Genomic DNA, 25,459 nt, shown 5'->3' on the forward strand with positions numbered 1-25,459 from the left:
TGAGAAAACGTTTCTCAGTAGAAGACTGTTTACCTCCCCATGGAGTCAATAATAACATTTTTGTTATTATTCATTCAGGTTCATTCAGGTTCCCAGGAACACAGCCACAGGGAAGAAGGTGTTTTGTTAATGATTATAGCAATTAATGCTGTTATTGAAGTGAGACTTCTGGTTTTAGATAAGATGGAGCAGACTCATTTCTTGCTCCATCTCTTGCTAAGTATAATTATAAAATCCCTGGACATAATACAACTAAAAAACACAAGAAGACTTTGAAAGGTGGAATGAAGATGGTATACTGACCAGGGACCTTGGGACATTAACAACAGGGGTGATTTCCCTATGCTTTCTTTTTCCCTCCCATGCATCCTGGGCTTGGTGCTGGGCTTGGTGCAGGATTCTGGAGAAGCCCTTAATTTAGAAATGCCAGAAGACACAGACAAAAACAAAAGCCCCCATAATCAGCTTCCTCTAGACAAGACCAGAAAGTGGGTGATCCAGCAGGATGGCAACATTTTTGACAAAATCCACCTAACTCCAGCCAAACATCATGAAGAAACCATGCCCCCTCCCCTCACTCCCCTGTGGTGCTGGCAGAGATGGAGTGGGAGCCTGGACGTCCCATTCTACCTAGAAGTAGCACATGCATGGCAAGGGAGCGGGCAGCTCTCCGATGCCCCTGCAGCCAGGGTGGTGTCGGCAAAGACTCTGGGGGAAACCTGGACTCCAGGACCCCCACCTGCAGCTGTGCTCCTCTCTCTATCAGTTAGACAGAGAGCACAGGAGTTTGGACAAGAAGGAGCTGGATCCCTCATAACTCACACGTGAAACTGGTCAGAATTTAAGACAGAAATACATTGTAGGGACTTCCCTGGTGGTCCCGTGGTTAGGACTTCGCCTTCCAGTGCAGGGGGTGCGGCTTCGATCCCTGGTCGGGAAGCTAAGATCCCACATGCCTCTCGGCCAAAAAACCAAAACATAAAGCAATATCGTAACAAATTCAATAAAGACTTTAAAAATGGTCCCCATCAAAAAAAATCTTAAAAGAAAAACAAAGAAATATTGTAGAACACTGCATAAGATTTCATGTTGGCCTCTAAGTAGTCCACACACAAAGCAGGCTAGATTATCACTACATAGGCTGTGAAAACTAAGTTCTTTGGAAGCACATCCCACAAAAGTAGGACAAGACCTTGCATGAGAGACCTAAAGAGAGACTCGGCTACAAGAAGATTAGGATCCGGAGTCATATACTCTGACACCCCAAATGTCCAGATACTGTATTGGTGTTACTGGAGCTCTGATGGCCGTCAACCAACTTTCAGCACTGTCCCCACTCTTAAGCTCTTGCTCAGTTGACATGACCTGTAAGTTGGGATTTTGTCTTCTTTTTCCCGCTTAGAGCTCGGAGCCCTGATTCTAACAGCCCCCCATCTCTCACCCTGGGACACTGACTAACGTTTGCAGGAGAGATAACTGTTCTACGTATTCCCAGCAATGGGTAGACTCTTGTGGATGGATCAACTGAATAGAATTATGATGCTGCCCCAGTGTTTTGGGGGGTGCTCGTTGTACATATGACCCAAATTGTCCTAGGGCTGGGTCAGTTTCCCTGATGGCACTCTGTCAACCCAATCTAGGCTAGAATTACTCCTCCTCTCCAATAACCCAGGCTGTTGAAATCTAACCATGGTTTCTGCCAACATTGTCCTAACAAAATATCCTGGTTTCTACCAGAAACGAAAATTTAGCCCACCAAATATTTTTTTCATATCTGATTATGCCACAAGTCTATAAATTCAGCCACTGAGGACCCATATATTTCCTACTAACTTCAATTCATGCGATATCCGTTTTAATAACTTTTTTCCTGACAGTGAATGTAAAACCGTGGGTGGCTAATGATCTGTTCGAGGAGATGACAATATGTGAATAATGAAGTAATAGTAGTGATGTAAGCAGAAAAGACATAATGGTTCCCTTGTTCTAAAAACCTCTCTCGCTTAGGAATGCTACACAAAATAAATGTCAGACTACCTAGTGGGGAGCCTGGTATACAGTGGGTGCTAACATATATTTACTGAAATTAAAACCATAAATTACGTTACATGGTTTGTTCACACTCATGGATATTTCAAATGCTACTTTAATCCTGATGGTCAAAGGAAATCTAGAAGTGAACTCTTTTCTTGAGGTAGAAATTATCATTGTAGTTCAGGCCGTGACCTTGTGAGAAAGTAGATTAAATACCAGAGAGAATACATATCAGACACCTGAGACCACAGATTTACAAAACCATCCCAGTTTTGTAATCTCAGGGAAATATTTACTGAAATATTTTGTCTGCACAATCTGAAGCAGATTAGCAATAAGCATTGAATGCCTACCTACTGGCGAGACCGAACACGTTTGCTCACGTGAGACGATTGTAAACCATTAGGAATTCAGTGCACAATTCCTTAACATACTTACATTAAAGGCAACAATCATATACTCAAAATATTATTAATATTAAATAAAAACGTAACGATTTTAATATTTCCTGGTGTTAAAATGAGGTATTTGGTTTGGAGGCCCAGATTTTAAAACTAAGAAAGTAGTTACTGTAGGCGAGTTGACAAATATTTTGTTATCCTCAACTGTCTAATGATGATTTATTAGCTTATAGTTTAAACTCGATCATTATGCCATTTTCCCTATTATTTCATCTCTAGGACTCTTTGAAGTAAGTCAGTAATATTATTCCCCCTGTTTACAGATGAATAAGCAAGCACGAACAATTAACTGATTGGGTCAAGAGGTTAACAGTGGAGACGCAGATGAGTAATTGGACCCTAAATCTTACCCCTGCTGGGATCTGGTGTCTGCTGCCTTGCAACACTGGGAGGCCTTGCACACGTATCACATTAGAACAAAAAGTAGAAACTTTTTGGGGTGACTTATCTCTCCACACGGGAGACATGGCTGCTGCAGTGGGAGGCTCAGCATCTCCCGCAACTAGGGAAAGTTGCTCTACTTCTCTGTGGCTAAGTGGAACTGAAGCAGTCACTTAACTTTTTTGACTTCAAGTTTTCACATGTAGAATTCTGCACTAGATGGTCTGTAAGATCTCACCTGGTATTCAATTCTCTGAAATAGCATCAGAAGACAACAGCTTCCTTCGTTTTGAGGGTCTCTTCCTTTGAATGGAGGGACCTGTTGAGACCTTGACAGTACGGCTAGAAGAGGCATTGAAAGGTCAGGGTGACATCTGGTGCACTGCACAGGCAAGGAGGTACACACACACACACACACACACACACACACACACACACACACACACACACAAACACACACTCTCACTCATTCCAAATTTTGGCTGGGCACTTGGAATTTAGTTGGGAGGTAGAGGTATACGTTCTGTTTTGTTTAAAGGAGCTGTTTTGCCTTGTATGTTCATTAGGTTTTTATTTATTCATCAACTACCTCTTTATCTTTCTGGTAGATCCAGAACTACCTCTTTATCTTTCTGGTAGATCCAGAACCAACTGTGACAGCATCTCCAATGCCTCAATAGCAATTGTAAGCTGCAGCTACAGCCCAGCAATAATAGCAGTTCTTACCTCTGGGTATCACGCCTTCCTACTTATCACTCTTCCAGGCCTCTCCTTCTGCTTTTGATTGTCTGGCTCTTCCAGCATCTTTGTACCTAATCCCCTGCATTAAAATACCCGTTTAGGTATTTATATAGATTGTATTAGAGGTGATATGAATCGGAAATGTCTCAAGTGCAATTACATGTTTCTATTTATTCAATAGAAATTGTTACACACACGTGATTTACAAAGAATTTCTGGTCATGGCCTTTGGTTATATTTAAACTCTCACATTTTTTCAGTCAGTTGCTATAATTTGGGATACCTCTATCCTGAACATTTTCAAAAGAAAGGCAAATAGTTTTGCCCAGCCAGGAGCTAAACCTCAGACTCAGCAAGCACAGCTTTGCAAAACAATGGCTTCTCCAGTAAACGATTATTAACTCAGCTCCTGTCTGTTGCAAGGAATTTCCTTTCTTCTACTTGGCGCTAGTCGACTTGATTAGCAGTGGAGGATCCTGGTATTATGTTCCGTGGACTTCATTTTATGCTGCTCCCCACCGGGACACTGTTTCTTATGACTTTCCCCACCAAGACAAATCTTACTCATTCCTCTAATGAGGACAAGTATTTCACACTGTTCAGCTTCTTTTCAATCTGGGTGACCTGTAATCCCAATTCTCATTTCAAAAACTGAAGCAAATGCAAATGTTCTGCTCTTTTTTGTTACAACTTTTTTTTTTTTTTTTTTTTTTTTTCCAGTCTAGTGAAAAATCAGAGAAAGAGAAGAATTGAAATAAAGGGTTTTGGACTTTCATGGTGAACTGGTGCTTAATCAGATGAAATCATGACTCCTTGTGGGGAAAATGTAAATTCTGAAGAAGAAACCCCTTTATTTTTATTTTTTTACGGTAAGCGGGGCTCTCACTGTTGTGACCTCTCCCGTTGCGGAGCACAGGCTCCGGACGCGTAGGCTCAGCGGCCACGGCTCACGGGCCCAGCCGCTGCGCGACATGTGGGATCTTCCCGGACCGGGGCACGAACCCGTGTCCCCTGCATCGGCAGGCGGACTCTCAACCACTGCGCCACCAGGGAAGCCCAAAAAAAACCCCTTTAGAAAGTCCTTTTGCCATCAGTAGTGGGTCCAGAGTTCAAAAACAGTCCTGACTCTTTCTTTCCGCACCAGTTTCTGGTTTTAGGCTTCACTTACTTCATATTATTGCAAAGAAAGAGTCTGTGAGCAGAGATTCAAACTTCAGCATGTTTGAGGAGGTTTATGCTGCAGGGGTGTTAAAATGTACATTCTGAAACCCCTTCCCCAGACATTTTCTGTAGATTGAGATGGAGTTCAGAAAGTTGCATCTTAAACAAGTATTTGGCAATTCTGATGCAGGCCATGGATAAGATTTTAAACTACTCTGGATCTAGAGTGCTGGTCTCTGATTATTTTACAATATCCTTTATTCACAAGTGTTACCATGATACTGATCTTTTTTTCTTTTATGTTTGTTTTTGTCCCGCGTTCTGGCTATGTAAACAGAAATATGGATAACAATGGAAAAATTTAATTTTAGTTAAATTTCATTTTCCAAACTGATTCACATATCTGAATGTTTGGTATTATGAACACAAAATATCTGCATGGATGACAGATCTTTTTATTTTTCGTCACCTGTATGTTTCATGTTTGTTTCAGAGGCCATTTAAGTATTTTCTTAGTGTCATTGTGATGGTTAATTTTATGTGTGGGCCGTGGGGTGCCAAAATATTTGGTTAAGCATTATTCTGAGTGTGTCTGTGTTTCTAGATGAGATTAACATTTGAGTCGGCAATCTGAGTAAAGCGGATTGTCTTCCCCTATGTGGGTGGGCCTCATCCAATCCACTGGAAACCTGAGTAGAACAAAAGGGAATATTCGCGCTCTCTGCCTGACTGTTTTCAAACTGGAACATGGGTCTTCTGCATTCAGACAGGAACTTACACCACTGGCTTGCCTGGTTTCCGGGCAATTGGACTTGAACTGGAACTCTTAGGGAATCACTGACGGAAACTGCCTGCCCTGGCCAGGCACAATAATGACCCACTTGCATGAGTTATCTCACAACTGGAGGTCCTGATAAGGAGCACAGAACTAACAAACTACTGCCGGCCAGAAGAATTTGGGAGGGGCTGAAAACGAAGGAGGAGACGCCAGCCCACAATATGACCTGCCAACCTCCCAGAAACCTTCGTGCTGGAATCCATCTTGGCTGAGAGATTTGTGTGCCTTCAGGAAGGACCCTGAATCAGACCAAATATGGGCACAGCAAGATGACTGGCCAGAGACAACCCAGAGACTAACCCCATTACCCGAAAACCTGAGACTTCGAGCCACCGGGCAGAGCAGTTCTCCTGGGTTCCCTGATCCCACTGCCCTCTGCCTGGGGACCCCTTTCCAATAAAGTCTTTTGCTTTGTCAGCACGTGTGTCTCCTCGGACAATTCATTTCTGAGTGTTAGACAAGAGCCCACTCTCGGGCCCTGGAAGGGGTCTTCCTTCCTGCAACAGAACTATGCCACACACTCTCCTGGGTTTCCAGCTTGCATAGAGTGGGAATTTTCAGCCTCCATAATCACATGAAACAGTTCCTTACTGCTTCCTTATAGAGATATTGGTTCTGTTCCTCTGTGAACCCTGACTAATAAGAGTTATGCCAATCAACAAAGGAAAGAGAAAAAAAGGAGTGAACACTGCACAAATCAGTCTAAAGAGAGCATGAAAATGACACATTATTTATTATGAGGTTCTTTTTTTTCTCTCCTCTTTCATCAGCTTTGTCAAAATTCCCCAAAGCTACTTCTTGAACCTTTATTAGGACTCACTGAAGATTTGGGGCAATAAAATATGTCTGCTTAAGGTAGTGATTAACCATCCATATTGAAAGGTCTACAAGGTAATTTCATGGAAAAGAAACCTAATTAAATATCACAGATTTTTTTACTACCTCTCCACTTAAAAAAGTAAAGCCAGGAAGAGGGTTGCCTCAGGCTCCCCCAAATACTTGTCAATATGAATTGTAAAAGCTGAAGTTAAATATTTAAGTTCTTATTTATTCAGGAAAATGATATATTTAGTCTGCCAGTATTTTACATTACTAGGTGTGTTGATATCTGTATTAGGTACATATTGTAATATTTACCATTATTGAGACATAGTCAGAATTCAAGTACATGTGAAAATAGAAAACAATTTCTTTACGGCGATCACCTCGAGGAGATGACAATGCCTGGCTATGGAGAAGAGCCATCCACTGGCACTGGAAGTCCTAAGCAGCTTTCATAGGAACATAATAGTGACATCATCTCTGAACTAAAGTTGTGGAAAGTTTCCAGAAATTTCTGATTTGGTAGAATAGACTCATGGAAGTTATAGGGGAGATTCTTTTTGCATAGAAGAAAATCGAAGTCAAAAGAAGCGTGAAAACTAAAAGGTACACACTGAAAGTTGGGCTAGTGATAATGCCATTCTCTTTGTGATGGATTTGCTAATAAATCAGAGTGCTTGGCATTTATATTTACTATGCTTGTTAGAAACAAAGACTGGGACTTTTCCCGTTGCCTCAGAATTGCCCTGTACCAGGACGGAGGAGCACAAAGTATCCTGAGAACATGCATAACTCACACAAAATCAGCAAGAGTCTGAAAGACACCACTGAGTGTCTAAGGATAAGAAAGCAAGTGAGGAATTTTGGGCAGGGGCTGGTGGGGCTGGCAGTGCTCTAAGAGAATCCTTGTCACAGACCAGCCGGAGGGCTTCTGAGCTGCAAACTCTGAAGTCCGTTTTAGTGCTCTCACCTAGTGCATGGCGAGAGGTTTCTTGGGAGAGTGTGATATGTGTGCATGCCTGGCAGTTGTGAGTGTGAACAGAGACTGTTGGTTGCTCCTTGTCTGCCAACTCCAGAAAGTGCTGGAAGGCAGCCGGAGTTGCCAACATCAGCAGAATGACAAGGGGCTGAGGTGCAGTGTGGCTTGGGAGAAGAGGGCAGTGGTGTCCTCCTCTGGGTCCTTGTGGCTCTCTGGATGGAGGAAGACCTTAGCAGTTCCTCCAGTTCCAGGAAGATTAATGGGGGAGGCTAGATATAGGCAACCAAAGCATAAAGTGGCCAAGCGAGGTTATACCCCACCTAGGAACCTATATGCTGTAGGACTGAAGGGAGACCCTGTTGACCCTCCTTGAGGGCATCCCTAGCAAACCATCTCCATCATCCATGTGGAGACTACCACACCTGTGGATGCTGTCGCAGCACGTGGGACCATTGTGAGCCAGAGCAAGAAGTCTTCCTCCCCACCACCTACACGTAATCAGTTGCTTGAGATTTGGTCCTCCTCATTCCTTTTCTGCGTTCCCAAGTATGGAAGAGCTAGACCTAGAAGAGGGGGAACAATCAGGTATCTCTAAATCACACCTTCCCATCCACCCCCCATAACCACATACACATGTACCCTACAAGGGGTTAGATGGGGAGAAGTACACCAAGCTCCCTCCCAGAATTAGTGGATGGTGGCTAATGGGACAGGAAGTTAAAGACTTATAGTGAAACTGGCTGAATTGGAACACCTAAAACTGCCCTGCAATTATAGAATCTGTCCAAAAGGTGAAGGCTCATGTTGAAGGTAATAACTGGAGAAAAATAAAACCACTCTGTACTTACATCCTTCTGGGTTGGGACTCCTCCTCAACATATCATTTAAAGAAATCCTCTGATTATAAAAAAATCTGAATTTAGGGAATTCCCTGGTGGTCCAGTGGTTAGGACTCCGTGCTTTCACTGCTGAAGGCCTGGGTTCAATCCCTGGTTGGGGGATTGAGATCCGGCAAGCCCCACGGTGGGGCCAAAACCCCCCACCCCAAAACAAAACAAAACAAAACAACAACACAAAACAAAAACAAAAAAGTCTGAATTTAAATAAAATGCAGTTGTCTGTCTTATAAAGACTCCTTCTCTGAACTTAAACTACAATATAAAATAATGTACTGTGGGCAACTCTGCATGTAAAACATAATTATATCTTTCACAGTTCAATTTATGCTAATATTTTCTACGCTACTACTTTTGGAAAAAACAAGTACTATGTTTTCAGAGAATCCGAAGAAAAGAATTAGTCATTCCTTCCAAAATTCCAGTGCCACAAAGAAGTTAAGTAAGTTGCTCAAGGTCATGTTTTAAGCCTGGTCTAGGATTGAATGCATCACCAACCAGCCTCCACAGGCCAACCAGCCTCCACAGTCCAAATAACAAGAGTCAGACTGAGGGAAATGCATCAGTGAAACAGACAAAGACTCTGACGTACACAGATGGTGCATATCATCATGTAGGGAGATGTGTAAGAGCACAGACAAACTCCATACACTGCAATGTGCTGTCCTTGAAAGGTTTTCTTCTTAGCCTTCCTTCTTTAAGGATGCCGTAACTCTTTTAGATCATCAGCCAAAACTGAAGAAAACACTTGATTTTTCTACACATATTCTGCTATAAATTTTCTCAAACCTAAATAAATTGTGACGCTGGAGGAAAGAGTTTTAAAGGTTTGCAGGTGCCAAATGAATACACAGTTATATATGTTTTGAATGTAGAGTTACTGGAAGTTTAAAAGATTTATCTTCAGGGATCTCACCTTGTTTACTTGGAGATAGACATGCCTGAAAATTTATTTCTACCCTGATGGTGCTGAAGGAACTCACAGGAACAACAAAAAAAGTAAATCCAAGTAGCAAGATGGTAATACAGTTGCAACCATTAAACATGCACATGAAATAGAAAAATTAAAACCCGAGCAGAACTTTTAACTTAAGTTGCTGAAGCAGTAAGGACTAGTGGGGATTGGGGATGGGTATGTGCGTGGAGCTATGGATATGAGCTAACAAGATGAAGCAGAGGGCTTCCCTGGTGGCGCAGTGGTTGAGAGTCCCCCTGCCGGTACAGGGGACGCGGGTTCGTGCCCCGGTCCGGGAAGATCCCACATGCCGCAGAGCGGCTGGGCCCGTGAGCCATGGCCACTGAGCCTGTGCGTCCGGAGCCTGTGCTCTGCAATGGGAGAGGCCACAACAGTGAGAGTCCCGTGTACGGCAAAAAAAAAAAAAAAAAAAAAGAAACAGAAAAAACTCAGTGGAGAGAAGAGCTTCACAATACATTTCTTTTCTAGCCTAGACTCTCAACCTAGAATTTACCTTTTCCATGAAAAATCCAGGAAGTCCTCTTAAACCCCCTCCAAGAACAGCTGCAGAGGGCATTCACAGACTTTTGGAGCTGAGAAAGTTCATGTTTGTATCAGAAAGCCACTCTTTCAAATTTTCAACTTGCTTAGATTAGGGCATTTCTGAGAAGGAAAATAGCTAGCTAAAGGAATAGGAAGGTAAGTCAAAGTAAGTGAAGACACAATGCCTTTGCATTCAACCTGAAATCAAGAGTTCTTTGCAATTAGTCCATTGGGCACTTGAAGCAGAAAGAATCCAGATCAGCCTGGGGAAATAACAATTGTGGGATGTTAGGAGCAAGAGACTAGAACCAGGGCAACCAAATGTCAGAGAAGTTGAATCAGAACTAGGACAGAGATTGTCCTATAGTAATTTTGCTAAGATATTACAGATACTTACATGAAAAGGGATTGGTAGTTAATGTTAAAATGTTTGTACAGTATTTCTACTTGACTAGCTATAAATATATTTAAGTTAACAGTCACAAATACTATAGAGGTCATTCCACACTGTAGGTTCAGTTTTTTGTTTTTTTTTTTTTTACACACCAGTTATTTACTTACATCTCTGAATCTTACATCTTCATCTACAAAACAAGGAAGAATAACATTCTTCCTAATAGATATTCTGAGGATGGAAAGCGATAATTCAATTAGGGTTTAGTTATTTTTAATGGTGTTTTTTCCCTTATAAAATTCTAAATGGAAAAAAAAATCATTGCAAGTATTATGGCAGAGACTTTTAGTTTTCTTCTGGTATATCTCCCCTCTATAATAACAGAACCTTATCTACCTGCAGTTTTTATCTTGGCACATAGCTATATATATTAAATCTGAATTTTTCATCCACTCTTACAACTAAGTATGACTACATGACTAAGTTCTGGGCAATGGAATATAAGAGGGGATGGTATGTTCAACTTCTGAGTCTGGATATGAAAGGTTAGCCCCACCTGCTGGCTGGGCTGTGGATGAGGTGTGAGCCTTGATGGACCAGTCAGTCTACAATGCAGGGTTGCCACAAACCTTCAATCTGGAAAAAAAACCCCAAAATATCTGCGAAGTGCAATAAAACAAGGGATGCCTGTAAACATCTAAATACATGGAAGAAGAGTGTTCCAGCAGAGGGGACCAGCATGTGCCATAGCCCCAAGTAAACAGTGAGCTTAGAATTGCTGAGGGATGTCAGAAAATAGTAAGCAAAAGGAAGTGTAGAAGCATCCAAGGTCAGAAAGACACACATGTATCTGATCATGTAGGATTTCATAATAAGGGCGAGAAGTCTGCATTTTGATGGAATTGCAGTGGGCAGCTATTGCATGGCTTTAAGAAGGGCAGTGGTATACTCTGATTTTCAGTCTATTTGAAAAAATGCTCTAACTGTTGCAGAAACAGGAAACGGGTGTTACAAAACCAACGCTGTGTGTTCACCAAAACATGTTTTATTTTCCTCTTGGCCAGACAGGAAGACTACATTACCCAGTCTCCCTTGCAGGTGGGTGGGGCCATGTGACTGGCTTCTGTCCAATGGGATGTGGGTGGAATGGTGTAGGTCACTTTAAGGCCTCAACCTTGAAACTTCTCCTGTGAATCCCCATGAGTTCTTTCTTCCCCCATCTGCTGCACTTTGAAGACTTAAGTGATGGCAGAGTCTACTTGAAGAAACCTGATCCCTGAATGACTGCATGGAGTAGAGTCTCCTTGCTAGAAATCATCCTTTATTGTGCTAAGTCACTGAAGTTTGAGTATTGTTTGCTGAAGCAGTCAGTTGAACCTGACTGCACAGACAGCTAGTGTGATAGTCTAAGCAAGAAATGATAGTGGCTTGGACCAAAGGTAGCACTGGAGGTAGTGTGCAGTGACTGGATTTGGGATAAAACTGCAAAGTGGAGCAAACAGGACTGACTGGTGGATGCGATGGAGATAAGAAGGAAATGAACAACATTTTAAAAAATGACTCTTGAGGATTTTTACCTGAGCAATTGTGTAGCTTGTGATTTCATTAACTGTGGGGGTTGGGTGGGGAGACTTGGGGAGCAGCATGTGTATGTCGGGTGGGGCAGTCAAGCATTCTATTCTGCTTAGGATACATTCTTAGATACTTAGTTATACATCGAAAGAGAAATGTTGGCTGCCTGAATCTGTATCCCAGAGAAGAGTGAAGGGCTAAAGATAAATTTTGGAATCATCATCCAGTGTGGACTAAATCAACATTTGTATTCACAATACTTGTCCACTGCATAGGTTGTTTCTCCTAAGCATGCCCACTCCTTACCAATGTCTTCTTATAAAGATACACACACACCCCATCATATTAGAGAGGAACATTACAGAAATGTGAGCCTGGACAAGCAAGTAAACACAGTGTGAAGAATTTGACCATGGATAGACACCTAGGCTTTTAGCTAAAATTCTCTTCCCAGGAAAATGATGGCTACCACCCAAGTGTCAAAGAAAAGAACAACACAAGAGGACTGGGAATCTCTTAAGTACAGTTAAATAGATTCTGCTGATTGTTGTTGAAATTACAGGAAGCAGAGAGAAAAAAAAGATGACCCCTGAAGTGTAATTCCATTTACCACACTGTCGGTTCAGGTCACTGAGACAAGATCTAAAATTGTCTGCTGCAAAAGTTAAACAAAGAGGCATAGTTTTTAAAAAATGGCTCACATTTAAAGAAAAGATGATTACTGTCACCACTGTAAATTTGAGACAAGCTCTTTTGAAAAAAATCATTTGTAGTCTCACTGCTCTAAGATAACTATTACACTTGTCCTTAACTATTCAGGAAATTTCTTTCTTTTGGGGAGGGAGTTAATTTGATAAGAGAAAGTGCTACCCCTCTGCTTTAATTTACACTCCTTTAAATATTAGCACATAGCACATTTACCCCCCCTATTTGCTACCTGGTGATATTTATCCTTTGTCAATAAACTGGTGATATCCCCGGGCTTTGTTTTCAATATCAACTTTTGTCTCTGTGTTAGAGACTACTATTTTTCTACCCAAATATCGATTCCCCCCTGTTTTAGAAGCCCTAGTTTTTAGCTGTGCTCAAGGACACTTGAAATAAGACATTTCCCAGCCTCCATCGTAGCAAGGTGTGGCCATGTGACTAAATTCTAGCCTATGGAATATTAGTGAAAATATAGTATATCAGGTTCCAGGAAATTTCTTTAAGAGGCTGTGATATGGAACCCTTATGTACTTCTTACATCTTGATGCTTAAAATGTGGATATGATGGCTGAATCTCTATCATGGACCTTGAGAACAAGGGCAGCCTCTGTAGCTGGCTGCCTGGTGGCACATGGGTTCCAACTGACCAGACAGTCACTACACCAGCCTTGGATTGTCCACATCCAAACTTTTAAGTGAGAGAAGAATAGGTTTCTATTTTGTATAAGTTGCTATTTTACTGATTTCTATTGCTCATAGCTAAGCCTAATCTTGACTAATGTAGATATTGAATTCAACTTTTCATTTTCAAATGAATGTTAGTTTTGAGAGATTTCCTGAATGCCAGACAGTTGCTGGAAGAAATTATGAAATACACTTTTTGGGGGATTATTAAATGTTTTTATTTAAAATTTTTTTTAATTTTTAATTTTTTTACATTGCAATACCAATTTTTAATTTTTCTTGTAATGCTTCCCTAATGCAAAAAAAAGGAATAAAAATTTGAAAAACACAAAATGTTACCATCCTCCACAACCTCACCACCCAGAAATAACCCTCATTAACATTTTAATTTATTTTCTTCCTGTCTTTCTATGAAACATACATTGTTATCATTCAATACACACTCATTGCCTACTTTCTGCACTTACTGATATATTGTGGACATTTTTCCCTGCCATTCTTCTATATCATTATTTACAGTGGCCAAATAGGAATCCAACATATGGCTATGGTATACACTTATTTTTAAAAATTTTCAGATTTTATCATCTTGATTTTATCCCTTGCCTCTGACTGTTCCTCTTCCATTTCTTTTCCTTTCTCCTCCTCCCAAGTCCTCTGTTTCTTCACCACCACTTTCCCACTCTGTATGTGTGTGTCTGTTTTCCTTCACCAGGGCCTCTGCTGGCTCAGCTGGTCCCTTTGTAGGCATTAGAGAGAGGCAGTCCTCAAGGTAGCTGCAATTCCATTGGGTCATGACTCGGCAAAAGGGCAGATTGTGAGAATCAGGAAAAGGTACCCCTTTTTCCAGGTGGATCCAACCCCCCCCACACACAGAGCATGTGCTTTGGCAGGTAGAACCTGGGCTGGTTTTCAATCCCTGCTTACTCCCTTGGCCGAGCGCCCTTGTGCAATAAACTATATGCCCATGTTTATAGCCAGCCAGCCCATCACCGCCGGCTCAGCTTGTCTGCAAGAGGATTCTGATAAAAATAAGTACACATGGGTCTCCTAGTTCAGAAAACAGTCATTTGGACTAAGTATCAAGTGTTACTCTTGTTATTGGTTTTCCAGACTAATAGCTCTCTTTGCTTATCTTATTCCCGATGATAGTCAAGAGAACAGACCTGACGCCATGGGGAGGGGAAAGGGTAAGCTGGGACAACGTGAGAGAGTAGTATGGACATATATACACTATCAAATGTAAAATAGATAGCTAGTGGGAAGCAGCACATAGCACAAGGAGATCAGCTCGGTGCTTTGTGACCACCTAGAGGGGTGGGATAGGGAGGGTGGGACAGAGATGCAAGAGGGAGGAGATATGTGGATATATGTATACATATAGCTGATTCACTGTGTTATACAGCTGAAACTAACACAACATTGTAAAGCAATTATGCTCTAATAAAGATGCAAAAATAAAAAAAGAGTCCTACTGAGATTCATTTATTGCCTTCATATATCTCCTTTGCTGATATTGTTTCTGGTAGCTTCTACCTATGCTTGCCTATCTCGTTATTTATTTTGCTTTTCTTAGCTCTTAGTACATATTTGATTCTTTAAAAAATTTTTATTTATTTATTTATTTCAGCTGCACCACGTGGCCTGCGGGATCTTAGTTCCCTGAACAGGGATCAAACCCATACCCCCTGCAGTGAAAGCGTGGAGTCTTAATCTCTGGACTGCCAGGAAAGTCCCCTATATTTGATTCTTATTGTCTCAATTTTCAGCTTCCTCTTGTGCTGATGTCTTAAGGACTGATGCTGGCCGAGGATGTAGAGGGGAACAGATGCAGAAATTAATTAACAGAAATTAATCAAATTTATTGAGTAGCCCATGAGACATTAGTTAAATATTTTCAACACAGAAATGATATTTTAAAATATTCTCCAAATTTAAAGTGTAAGGGGGAAAATCAAAATATTCCATAGAGAGATTCCTTTATGTGCTTTAGGAAATAGTCTTATTTTCTCTACAGGTTTTCTTCCTCCTAATTTCTGGGATTCAGAAATACGCAATACACTGTATTTTTTTTTTTTTTTTAGAAATTCTAGTTGTGTTACTACCCTTCCCACCAATATAATCAAAGATCTCTTGTCCTTGCACAAGTTATAGCATTAAACACTTTTTATGTCTTGTTTTTCCAGAGTCCTCACATATAAATACAAACTTAACTTGCATGAAACACAATGTAAAACAACCAAGATTGGCTCCATCTCTGTCATTTCCAACCAGATGCCCTTGGGGTTAAGAATGGAACTCCTGCTACTATTATTTTCCCCACTTGGTATAACCATACAGTGTCGTTCCTGTGCCCTTCATTTGATTCCTTTTCTTGCCCCAATGCCAAGAGCATAGATGATGTCAAGTTTGAGATTCGTGCCATGTTAAACATGATGGTACCCATAAATCCATTGTAAATGGTATAGGCTCGTTGTTAGGTTTTCCTTGTTTTAACTCATATTTGTTGGATAGAAAAATGAGTTTGAACACGTAAGAAAGCTTGATTGCAAAGGTAAAGAGGTTCCTTGGAATCAGCTCAGGGGAACGATGTCACCTTCAGTACTCTTGGCATCCGTTTCCTGTCCCAGCCAAAGGATCCCTTGAAATCCTCTGATTTCTGAGTGACGCTTTGCAGTGCTGGGCTGAAGAGTTATCACTAACAAAGTGTGAATGGAGAACAAAAAACTATGTCTAGATAGAGCTCCCCTTGGCATTTCCAGTTCTAACTGACACTGCCCTCAATATTTCTACCTGTGTAGGCTCTGTAGCTTCCCTGCTGAATCCTTTATTCTCTACATGAAGTACAATCTCATGGTCACTATCACTAGCCTGTTCTTCTGAGCCTTGTCCTCTCCTGAGCTGCTGTCTCATGTGCTCAGCCAGATGGTTGGTCTAGGCCACTCTTGGTCAGTACTGTCCTGGCCAGCTTGATGGGGGGGTCCTGACTACGTGGAAAAGCCCAGAGAGAGGGAACCCACTTCAGACTGAGCATTAGAGGAAGGGAAGGAGAAAGAGAAGGATGCCTAATAGGCTGTTTCAGATTATTACCAAAGTGAAGATTAAGATGGCTTTGAAACTCAGTGGTACAGAGGCACTCAAAATGAGGGAGGATGTTTGGAGGTGAAGCCAAGTGGATGGATCCAGGAGTGAATCTTAGCCTGCCACTTGCTTTTGAGTATGTTGGGCTGGTTTCTTAACCCCATGAGTCTCAGTTACCCCATCTGTAAAGTGAAGGTCATGACATCGCCCTTATAGATTGGGGAGGATTATGGGAGATAAGGTATGTGACCCACTTAGCATAGTGCCTGGCCCATAACATGCATTCTGTAACTGGTATTTCAAAAGAACAGGTCAAAGAACCCTGTAAGGATTTTTTACTGAGGTTTGCTCAAAAACAGCTGAGAGCAGATTGTAATGCTTCTAAGTAAAGAACACAAATACAATCCTTTACCTCTAAGTTTTTCTTTCTTTCCTTTTACTTGCTTAATTCAAATATGTGCTCAAATGTTGCCTCCTCAGAGAAAAGCCCTCTGACCACCCCATGTAAAATAGCACTTCCCTTCAGTTTCTTTTCCTTTATCTGGATTTTTCTGTACACTACTTGTAACCAGACATCATATTATATATGTTTTTTATTACTGATGGTGATGGTTTCCTTCACCAGCATCAAAGTTTCATGAGGAAAGAGACTTTGTTTGGTTTATTGCTGTAACCCTAGTACTCAGAAAAATATCTGGAACAAAAAAGGCATTAAATGAATATTTGTTGACTGAGTTATGATGAATCATTTTTCCTACTTCCTGTTTATAAATATATTGTTTTTATGGTGAATATCTGCAGCTACCTATAGACAGAAGTATAGGTATGACAGGCAGGGTATTTTCCTAGTTTTCTTGCCCATGAAAATTCTTCTCTAATATGTGGCACCAACTCATGTGATCAAATCAAACAGCCTGTTCCCCAAGGACCTAACAAGTCCCTTCTGGACTTTCTGTAACCCTAAAAGAAAGCCAGAAGCTTCACGACTCTTTAATATTTTGCCAGTCTCATCTCTCAGAGCCCAGGACCTGTGTCAACCTCCACAATGTGGGAAATTCACAAGAGTCTGTGACTTTCTCTGCTCGCTTGCTTTCAGTCACTCTTTCCTTCCCAAGAAATATGTGCAGTTTTTTTCCTTCCTGTCAGATGCAGCACTGCTGTTAAGTCTGCTTTCAGTCTCAGGGACTAGGTACGTATCAGGGATTGTTCTCCAACTTGCTCCCAGTTGAACAGGCCTCTTTAATTTCACTGTTATTCAGTTGATCAAAGAACAGGTTCTGGGGATTGATTATTGGAGCTTCCTGCACTAATGAGCAATCTGTTGCTCAGAGGCTGCCATTCTACCTGGGGGAGGTGGGAGGGTCTTCCAGGAGCCCTGCATAGGACTCCTGCTCATCTTCCTCCTCCGGTCAAGGCCAGCGAACACCAAATACCATGCTGCTGCATTCAAGGGGCCTGGGGCTCAACCCACCCACGTTAGGAAAGGACATTTGAACGATGTCCTCATCTCAGTGCTGCAACTATAATTGTGTAGAATCCTTGACAAGGCATTGGGCAGAAAGTCACCTCCTGGAGGTGAGGAGGAAAGGTGAGTGCTCTGGGTTGACAGGGGCCAATGGGCAGATGTCTCTCTTGATACTGGGAAACTTCAATTTTTAAAATATAGCCTATCAGTTATATATGTTTATGTGTATATAATGTTTTCTTCAAAGAGCTTAATGGTGTACAATATATTACCCTAAGGGGATACGACTGTTTTTGAAAACAGCTACTTCTTTGATAAAAAAGTGAGATATAACTATTTTTTATTTCTTAAGTAAAGATACTATCAGAGATACTATCGTATCTCTGATTTTGTGTAACTTAAATCCCAGAGAAAGAGAATGTTAGACTAGGTTATCTATAAGACACTTTATGCATTTCTATTAAAGGTGTGTGAACCTTGGACAGACACTATCAGCTTGACCTGAGATCTTGTTAGAAATGCAGCGACTCAGGCCCCATCCAAGATCAATTGGGTCAGAATTTGAATTTTAACCTGCTCCTGGACAATTCACATGCATATTACATGTTGTGAAGCACTGATCTTCAGCTCTAATATTTTGAGATTCTAAGATTATATTTCCTAGGTTAAATAATTATCTAAATGCATACAATAGCAGGCAGTGGAAAGAACACAGATCTGAATTTGGATGGCAGCTCCATCACTAATAATCTTCGGGAAAAGAGTCTACCTTCAGTTTTCTAATTTGTAATGTGGAGAAAATAACATCTGCCTTTGGGTAGATGTGGGGATTAAAAGTGATACATGTAAAGCACATGCACTGTCTAGCACCCAAACCTGATAACAATTATTATTAATTAATTTAAATCTATATAGTTAGGGGATTCTTAAAAGTTTTTTACTCATTCAAAGTTCATTTCTGTGGAAAGCCAACAGCATTGTCCAATGAGTTTCCTCTAGATTGCCCATCAATGGGCCACCTGGGGTTGGAGGGCCCTTTACAGCCCAGAGGGAGGCTATGGATGAAGATGTGGTTCTGATAGAGGGGATGGCAAATGAACAGGACAGGATTTTTTGTCCTTAGCAATTAATTATTGAAACAGAGTTATTCATCAGCTGGAGGGGGCTGGGCGGAATTCCTGGGAGAGCACCACGTCCCTCTCTACGTGTGGGCTGATTCCAGACTGTGGCCTCGAAGCCACCTACCTCTGTTATCCACAAACTGTCAATCAGGTTTCCCTCGGTGGGAAGCCTCCAAGCGGGTCTCCTCTGATCTCAGAGACTTCTGAACTACAACTTCCCCGAGACCTCTATTTCTTTGATGATACCTAGAAAAAATACCTTTAAGAAGGCGTATATGTGTTACAGAGGGAGATTTCATAACGGAGTTTAACTTGAAGCTGAAATAACGCTGTAGTGTGAATTGATCTTAGCCAAAATTTAATTGGGTCTGTCAATCTGTAAATGTCAGGTTACAGGTCCTTCGCAGTGTGGATTCTGGGAAGCCGGTTAGGCCTAGCAATGTCTGTCAAGGAGGAATGGTAAAGGGGCCAGAAACAAGCGGCTGGGGAAAAAAAAGAGAAAAAGAGAGAGAGAGAGCTTTGAATATCTGATGATCTTGCCCTAGAGAGTCCTTGTTTTCCTTCTAGTGAGCAGGACAGGACAGAGCAGCTGATGTACATTTAGGGGTTCTTTGTCAGGCTACTGGAAATGGCAGTATCCTTATTTCACATGATTTGTGAAGAGTATTTTGGTTTATATTTGACACTCATTTTCTAGAAGACAGCGTCTCCCCCAGAAGGTTCATTAATCAGCTCTTGAGGTCCTGAGTGTGAGGTCTGGCAGGGTCCTGCTCAGCACGCCAACTCCCCACCAACGAGGGGCTGCACCCAGGTCTCCCTCGAGTCCGCATTCCTAAGCTCAGTCACTCGGCATCTTGCTGGTCTTACAACTATGCATGCAAATATCAGCTGGGTCCAATGAAAGTTATAGATATGCACTTGGCACTTTTCTCTTTAATGAGTTTTTCCATATTTGGAAAAACAAGTATTTCCAGATGGACAAACCCGGGATTGAAGATGCACATCGAAAGCCAAGTGTTTCGAATAGCAGCTGAAAGGCTACAAATTAAATGCATGAAGAAAGGAGCACACTCACAGTGGTAATTTCAGATGGAGGAAGACAGGTAATTGTCTAAGCATTACTGTTTGAAGAGCAATGAAACGCTTCTTTTACTTGCTGTTAAAATGCTATTTGCTTTTTAAGCATATTCTCCAAGTAGGATGTGAAGAAACACTAAGTTCTCACCTTCACTTAGGTTGTGCACTCTGAATTAAACATACAGATTCCCCTTTTGGACTGAACCTGATAAAAGGTATCATTAGCATAATAATGACATAACAATGGAGGGATCCCAGTAACGCTCATCTCAAGGGGCCAGGGAATTTTCCTAGGTAGCGGGTCACGAATCCTTCCAGCATCATGGTGACTTTACTGGTGGGCAAATTGAGCTTTGAAGATAAAGTGATCCAGGGACTAAAGGGCTTCCCAGGGACACTGAACACTGTAGAAGTCCACGCAGTGCCACAAAACCCAAGGGTGGCCTCAAGTTCCATGCAGCATGGGAACTGCTCCCATCCAACCCTCTGGATGGAAGCTCTACACAGAATCTCCCTCCTTCAAGAAGCATTCTCTTGTTTGCCTGCTCTTCCCCCTCTCCTCCTGTCTTTCTATTGCAGAAGCTTCAGGGTATGGTGGTTAAGAACATCAACTCCAGAGCCAGGCTGACTGGGTAGGAAGGGCCATCTTGCCCCTTGCCAGCTGTGAGACTTCACACAACCCACTTAATCTCCATTCCCTCCTCTGTAAAGGGGAAACTCGCCGTAGCTCCTCCTGGGATTGCGTGAAGGATTCGGTGTTTAACCTCTGCAAGGCTCTTAGGACAGTGTGCAGCCCAGGCCGAGCCTTGTTTGCTAAGTGAATAAAATCTCTCCTCACTTTCTGCTTTCCCTTTACATTTTATTCTCCAACCAAGGCAAACGGTCTGTGCTTTTATAAACTTCCCACACAGAGAATTTGCTTGCGTGTCTTTGCTCCTGATGTTTTTCCTTTCTGGAAGCCTTTTCCTTCTTGGACAAGACCTCTTCCTTCTGTGGTTCCCACAGCCGACTTGACTCCACTGTGCCCTGCAGGCGTTCCTCTGAGGGCATTACATACATTGCATGGCGATTCCCGAGAGGATGAGGCCAGGTCACAGCTGACACACGCTGGTTCTTGACTTCCATTATACCTCTGCCAGTTTCCTCCTCTCTTTCTGGCCAGTGCATCTAGGCTGCCTTTTGGGATGCCTCTTCTCCACCCGTACCCTCAGGGCTCTGTTCTGGATCCCTTTCTCTTCTCCCTAAATGTACATCCACCCCTAGATGCTATCTTTCTTTCTCTTGAGAGCAAATCCTTAAGCTGACCATTTCTAAACTTATTTCCAGATCTTTGTTTGGAGTTTTTGACCCGTATAATCAAATGGTTCCCAGTCTCTTTACTCACATGTTCCAAAGGCACCAACAACTCCACGTGCTCACAACTGCACGCAATACTTTTTTCCCTCATCAACTCTTCCCCCTAAAGATGTCACTCACCCTAGTATTTCTCTGAACGGCCCCATGCTTAAAATTACTCCTCATTCCCCTTGTTTTCTCATTTCCATCAATACTCTGATCGCCTCAGCTAATCTCAGCAAGGTCTTAAGAAAGCTAACTAATTATATTAGTCAACAGGATCATGTAATAGGGGCCCTTCTCACTCCTCCTAGGAGTGTTTTCATATTAGACCAAGTGAATCCCCAATATTGGAATTCCAGGTGTTGGGAGAGGCATTTTGGAGACATTTCTCTTAAATTATATAATTCAGATGACTCCAGGAATGCCCAGACTGGATGGCTTATTCCAGGAGTCCTTGGTTTATTATTAATCATACACTGGAAAGCAGAATCTCATCCTTTTCTTTCGTCTCTCTGCTTCCAGAGCTCCTCCCTACCTCTGGTCTTGGAAGGGACTCTGTTCTATTCCATTCCTTTCCAGACCAGATAGGGCTTGACTCTCAAATTTTCCCATCTCCCTTTAGCTTTTGCATGCAAGCCTGAAGTCTGAACACCTCTACTGAAGAAAGGCAAACCCAAGTGGCTGTGGACTCAGAGGTGAAAGTATAGTGAGCAGTTACCTACAGCTCGCTGACCCTAAAATGCTTGCTGCCCAAACACGTGTTGTTTTTTTTTGTTGTTGTTGTTGTTTTTTGTGGTGCGCGGGCCTCTTACTGTTGTGGCCTCTCCAGTTGCAGAGCACAGGCTCCGGACACGCAGGCTCAGCGGCCACGGCTCATGGGCCCAGCCGCTCCGCGGCATGTGGGATCTTAACGGACTGGGGCACGAACCTGTGTCCCCTGCATTGGCAGGCGGACTCTCAACCACTGCGGCACCAGGGAAGCCCCAAACACAAGTGTTGATAACATTTCACACTCACTGGACTAGTGTATCTCTCTGTCAAGAAGCACTATTCCGTCTTTACTGGATCTATTAGTAATAACAATAAATTGTTTTCATGCTTGCTCTTAAAAATGCATTGGGAGTGATTTAAAGAGTCACAAATAATAAAACAAGGGAGATAAATGTAGGGAAATCATGTTGAATAATAGGTAGGATCCGGGCACAAAACACTAAAAGGGCAAAGATGGGAGATAGAGGTGGAGTAAAAATTAGGTGTGGAGCTTTCCAGGGGCTGGAATAAAGGGACAAACACAGTAAGTTATGAGAATGGATTAATGTTGTTCACTTGATGAAAGCACACCATTTTTGGTGTGTTTGTTTCTGACACCTGAGAGAGATTTATTTTCCTAAAGGGTACTTGGTATGATGTAGTGAATTATATCCAGAGCAATATCTTTCAGTATGTCCAAAGGTGAGTTTCATAAGGCTACTTCTTCAGACAGCCCTCAGTACAATAGGTGGCTCGATGTCAAAGCAAATCTAGACAAAGACACAGTTCTGAGGGATCTGCATATTTTGGTAGAACTACACAGCTAGCTGTGCATGGTACAGTGTAGAGGTTAAGAGCATGGGCTTTGGAGACAAACTGCCTGAGTTTGGACCCCAACCTTGCCACTTTCTGGCTGTGTAAATGAACAAATTACTTTATTCCTCTGGCTCAGTGTAGTCAACTATAAAGTAGGCGTAATAATATTATCCCCCCCTAGGTTTATTCTTAGGATTAAATTCGTTGATATGTGTGAAGCGTTTAGCATCCTGGCACAAAGGTTAAGCTATTATTTATCAAAGGGAAAAAGTGTAGGACACCTAGAAGAAAGACTTTACACAATTTAAGCCACACACCATAAATACCATTTCTTGTTGCTCTCGATCACAGTTAGGAGGGGTGAGTTTGAAATTACACTTTTTGACAAGAACCTAGCCTGCAGAAATTCTGTATGGCTGATTAAAGGAGGAACCATATGCTCATACTCAACCAAGTGGAAGGCTGGGTTGACATCTGTAATGAAGATCAGAAGCCAGGTGAACACATGGTGAATGGAAGACCATACCTCTACTGCAGCGCTACCTGGGGAGGAATCAAATGTTTCTCAGGAAAGGGTTCTGGATCCACAGAGATACACACAAATCTTAAAGGGCCCTAATTCTGTGCAACAGAGAGAACTTGGCTGAAATAATTTAATTTTAGTTTAGAAAGTTTTCAAAACGAGTATGAATATTATCCATCCTGACCATATATCTTAATAAGAAACTAGAAAACATTTTATTTTATTTATTTATTTTTATTTTTTTATTTTTTTTATTTTTTTATTTTTTATTATTTTTTTTTTTTTAGGGAGTAATGATTTTTTATTTTTTATTAAGTAGTTAACAAGCACTATACATTTGTCTTTTATATTTGGCTTTTTTACTTTAGATGTATTAGTTTACGTCATTCTGATTAGAAAACATTTTAAGTGCTTGCAACTTTTTAATGGATACGCCAAGATGATACAGCTCCAGACAACTGAGTTTTAGCTTTGCCCGTAACACGTAAGTCAATGAAGTGTTGGAAAATCATGGTTTTAGCATTTGAGTAGTTAACAAAAAAAAAAGTTCATTCTTTTAAAAGCCTTCAGTATCAGTTATTTATTGAGGCCAATCCTCATTTAGGAGGGAAAAATACCTTACTACAAACACAATGATAATGGTAGCTCCTTTCTTCTCCATTTTAAACAACAGAAATTTACCTGGTGCTTATATTACTTTCCTGAACAGTTAACCATCGATTACCATGCATTATAAAAGAAAGGATCAAATATGGCAAATGATTAAGTTCTTATGTTTCATTTGATTATTATGATAAACTAAGGACAACTTAAGGTCTTGTCCTTATAAATTCTTTGTAGAATAGCATGATCATCTGCTTACAACTTAAAAAGCTCCTGTATACTTTATGTATATGTACATCCATGTCACCAAATTCCTCATAAAACTATTACATTGAAAGCTACTACATATGAAAACTTTCTGGGTATTAAGCCAAGAAAAAAGAAAAATTAACATGCTTGGTTTCCAGCACATTTTACAGATCTAAATCTAGCAACTTAATCTAGTCACATAAAAATATGTGTGTATATACAATGGAATATTACTCAGCCATAAAAAGAAATGAAATTGAGTTATTTGTAATGAGGTGGATGGACCTAGAGTCTGTCATACAGAGTGAAGTAAGTCAGAAAGAGAAAAACAAATACCATATGCTAACACATATATATGGAATCTAAAAAAAAAAAAAGGTTCTGAAGAACCTAGGGGCAGGACAGGAATAAAGACACAGACGTAGAGAATGGACTTGAGGACACAGGGAGGGGGAAGGGTAAGCTGGGACGAAGTGAAAGAGTAGCATGGACATATATACACTACCAAATGTAAAATAGATAGCTAGTGGGAAGCAGCCGCATAGTATAGGTCACAGGTACTTTGTGACCACCTAGAGGGATGGGATAGGGAGGGTGGGAGGGAGATGCAAGAGGGAGGGGATATGGGGATATATGTATATGTATAGCTGATTCACTTTGTTATACAGCAGCAACTAACACAATATTGTAAAGCAATTATACTCCAATAAAGATGTTAAAATATATATATATGTGTGTGTGTGTGTGTGACTTAGTACTAAAGCACAAATGAACAGTTAAACTTGACCAATAATTTTTAGTTCACTTTTCAAAATTCTTTCTTCTTAAATATCTTCCTAAAACTTCTAAGGCTGTGCTTTCTTGATAAAGAATTTGGGACTACATTAAAATGAAGTAACAACTTTTTACTCCATCACTCCCCCCAAAACCCCAAATTTATATATTCACTCACTTTCTCCTTCACTCGCTTTGATTCTGTTATCTTCATCTTTCTGTGAGGGATATTATTTGTATTTGACCATAACATCTAAGTCAGTTTTGAAAACAGAAATGTTAAATAAATTTTCATACTTCTAAATCTTATAAAACAATTGAAATGACTGGATATGCACAATATTATTTAACTAAGCCTTTAAATGTTTCATTCTTTTTTTTTTTTTTTTTTTTTTTTTTTTTTTTTTTTGCGGTACGCGGGCCTCTCACTGCCGTGGCCTCTCCCGTTGCGGAGCACAGGCTCCGGACGCGCAGGCCCAGCGGCCATGGCTCA

General features: G+C 41.2%; 1 protein-coding gene across 4 annotated transcripts in view; it reads right to left on the reverse strand.

Moving 5' to 3' along the window:
- PTCHD4 (patched domain containing 4) overlaps window positions 1–25,459 on the reverse strand; it is a 169,614-nt gene that overhangs the window by 27,693 nt on the left and 116,462 nt on the right. The window contains exon 4 of one of the 4 annotated variants that reach the window (XM_067043150.1): window positions 7,840–7,980. The exons of the other annotated variants lie outside the window; for them this stretch is intronic. Within the exon in view, the coding sequence (XP_066899251.1) occupies window positions 7,916–7,980 (65 nt within the window). The 3' untranslated portion in view covers window positions 7,840–7,915. Of the gene's footprint in view, window positions 1–7,839; window positions 7,981–25,459 lie in introns of those variants that run through there. 4 annotated transcript variants of the gene reach the window in all.

The sequence above is a fragment of the Kogia breviceps genome, chromosome 10 (genome assembly GCF_026419965.1).
Source record: "Kogia breviceps isolate mKogBre1 chromosome 10, mKogBre1 haplotype 1, whole genome shotgun sequence".
In the NCBI taxonomy this organism is placed as follows: Eukaryota; Metazoa; Chordata; class Mammalia; order Artiodactyla; family Physeteridae; genus Kogia; species Kogia breviceps.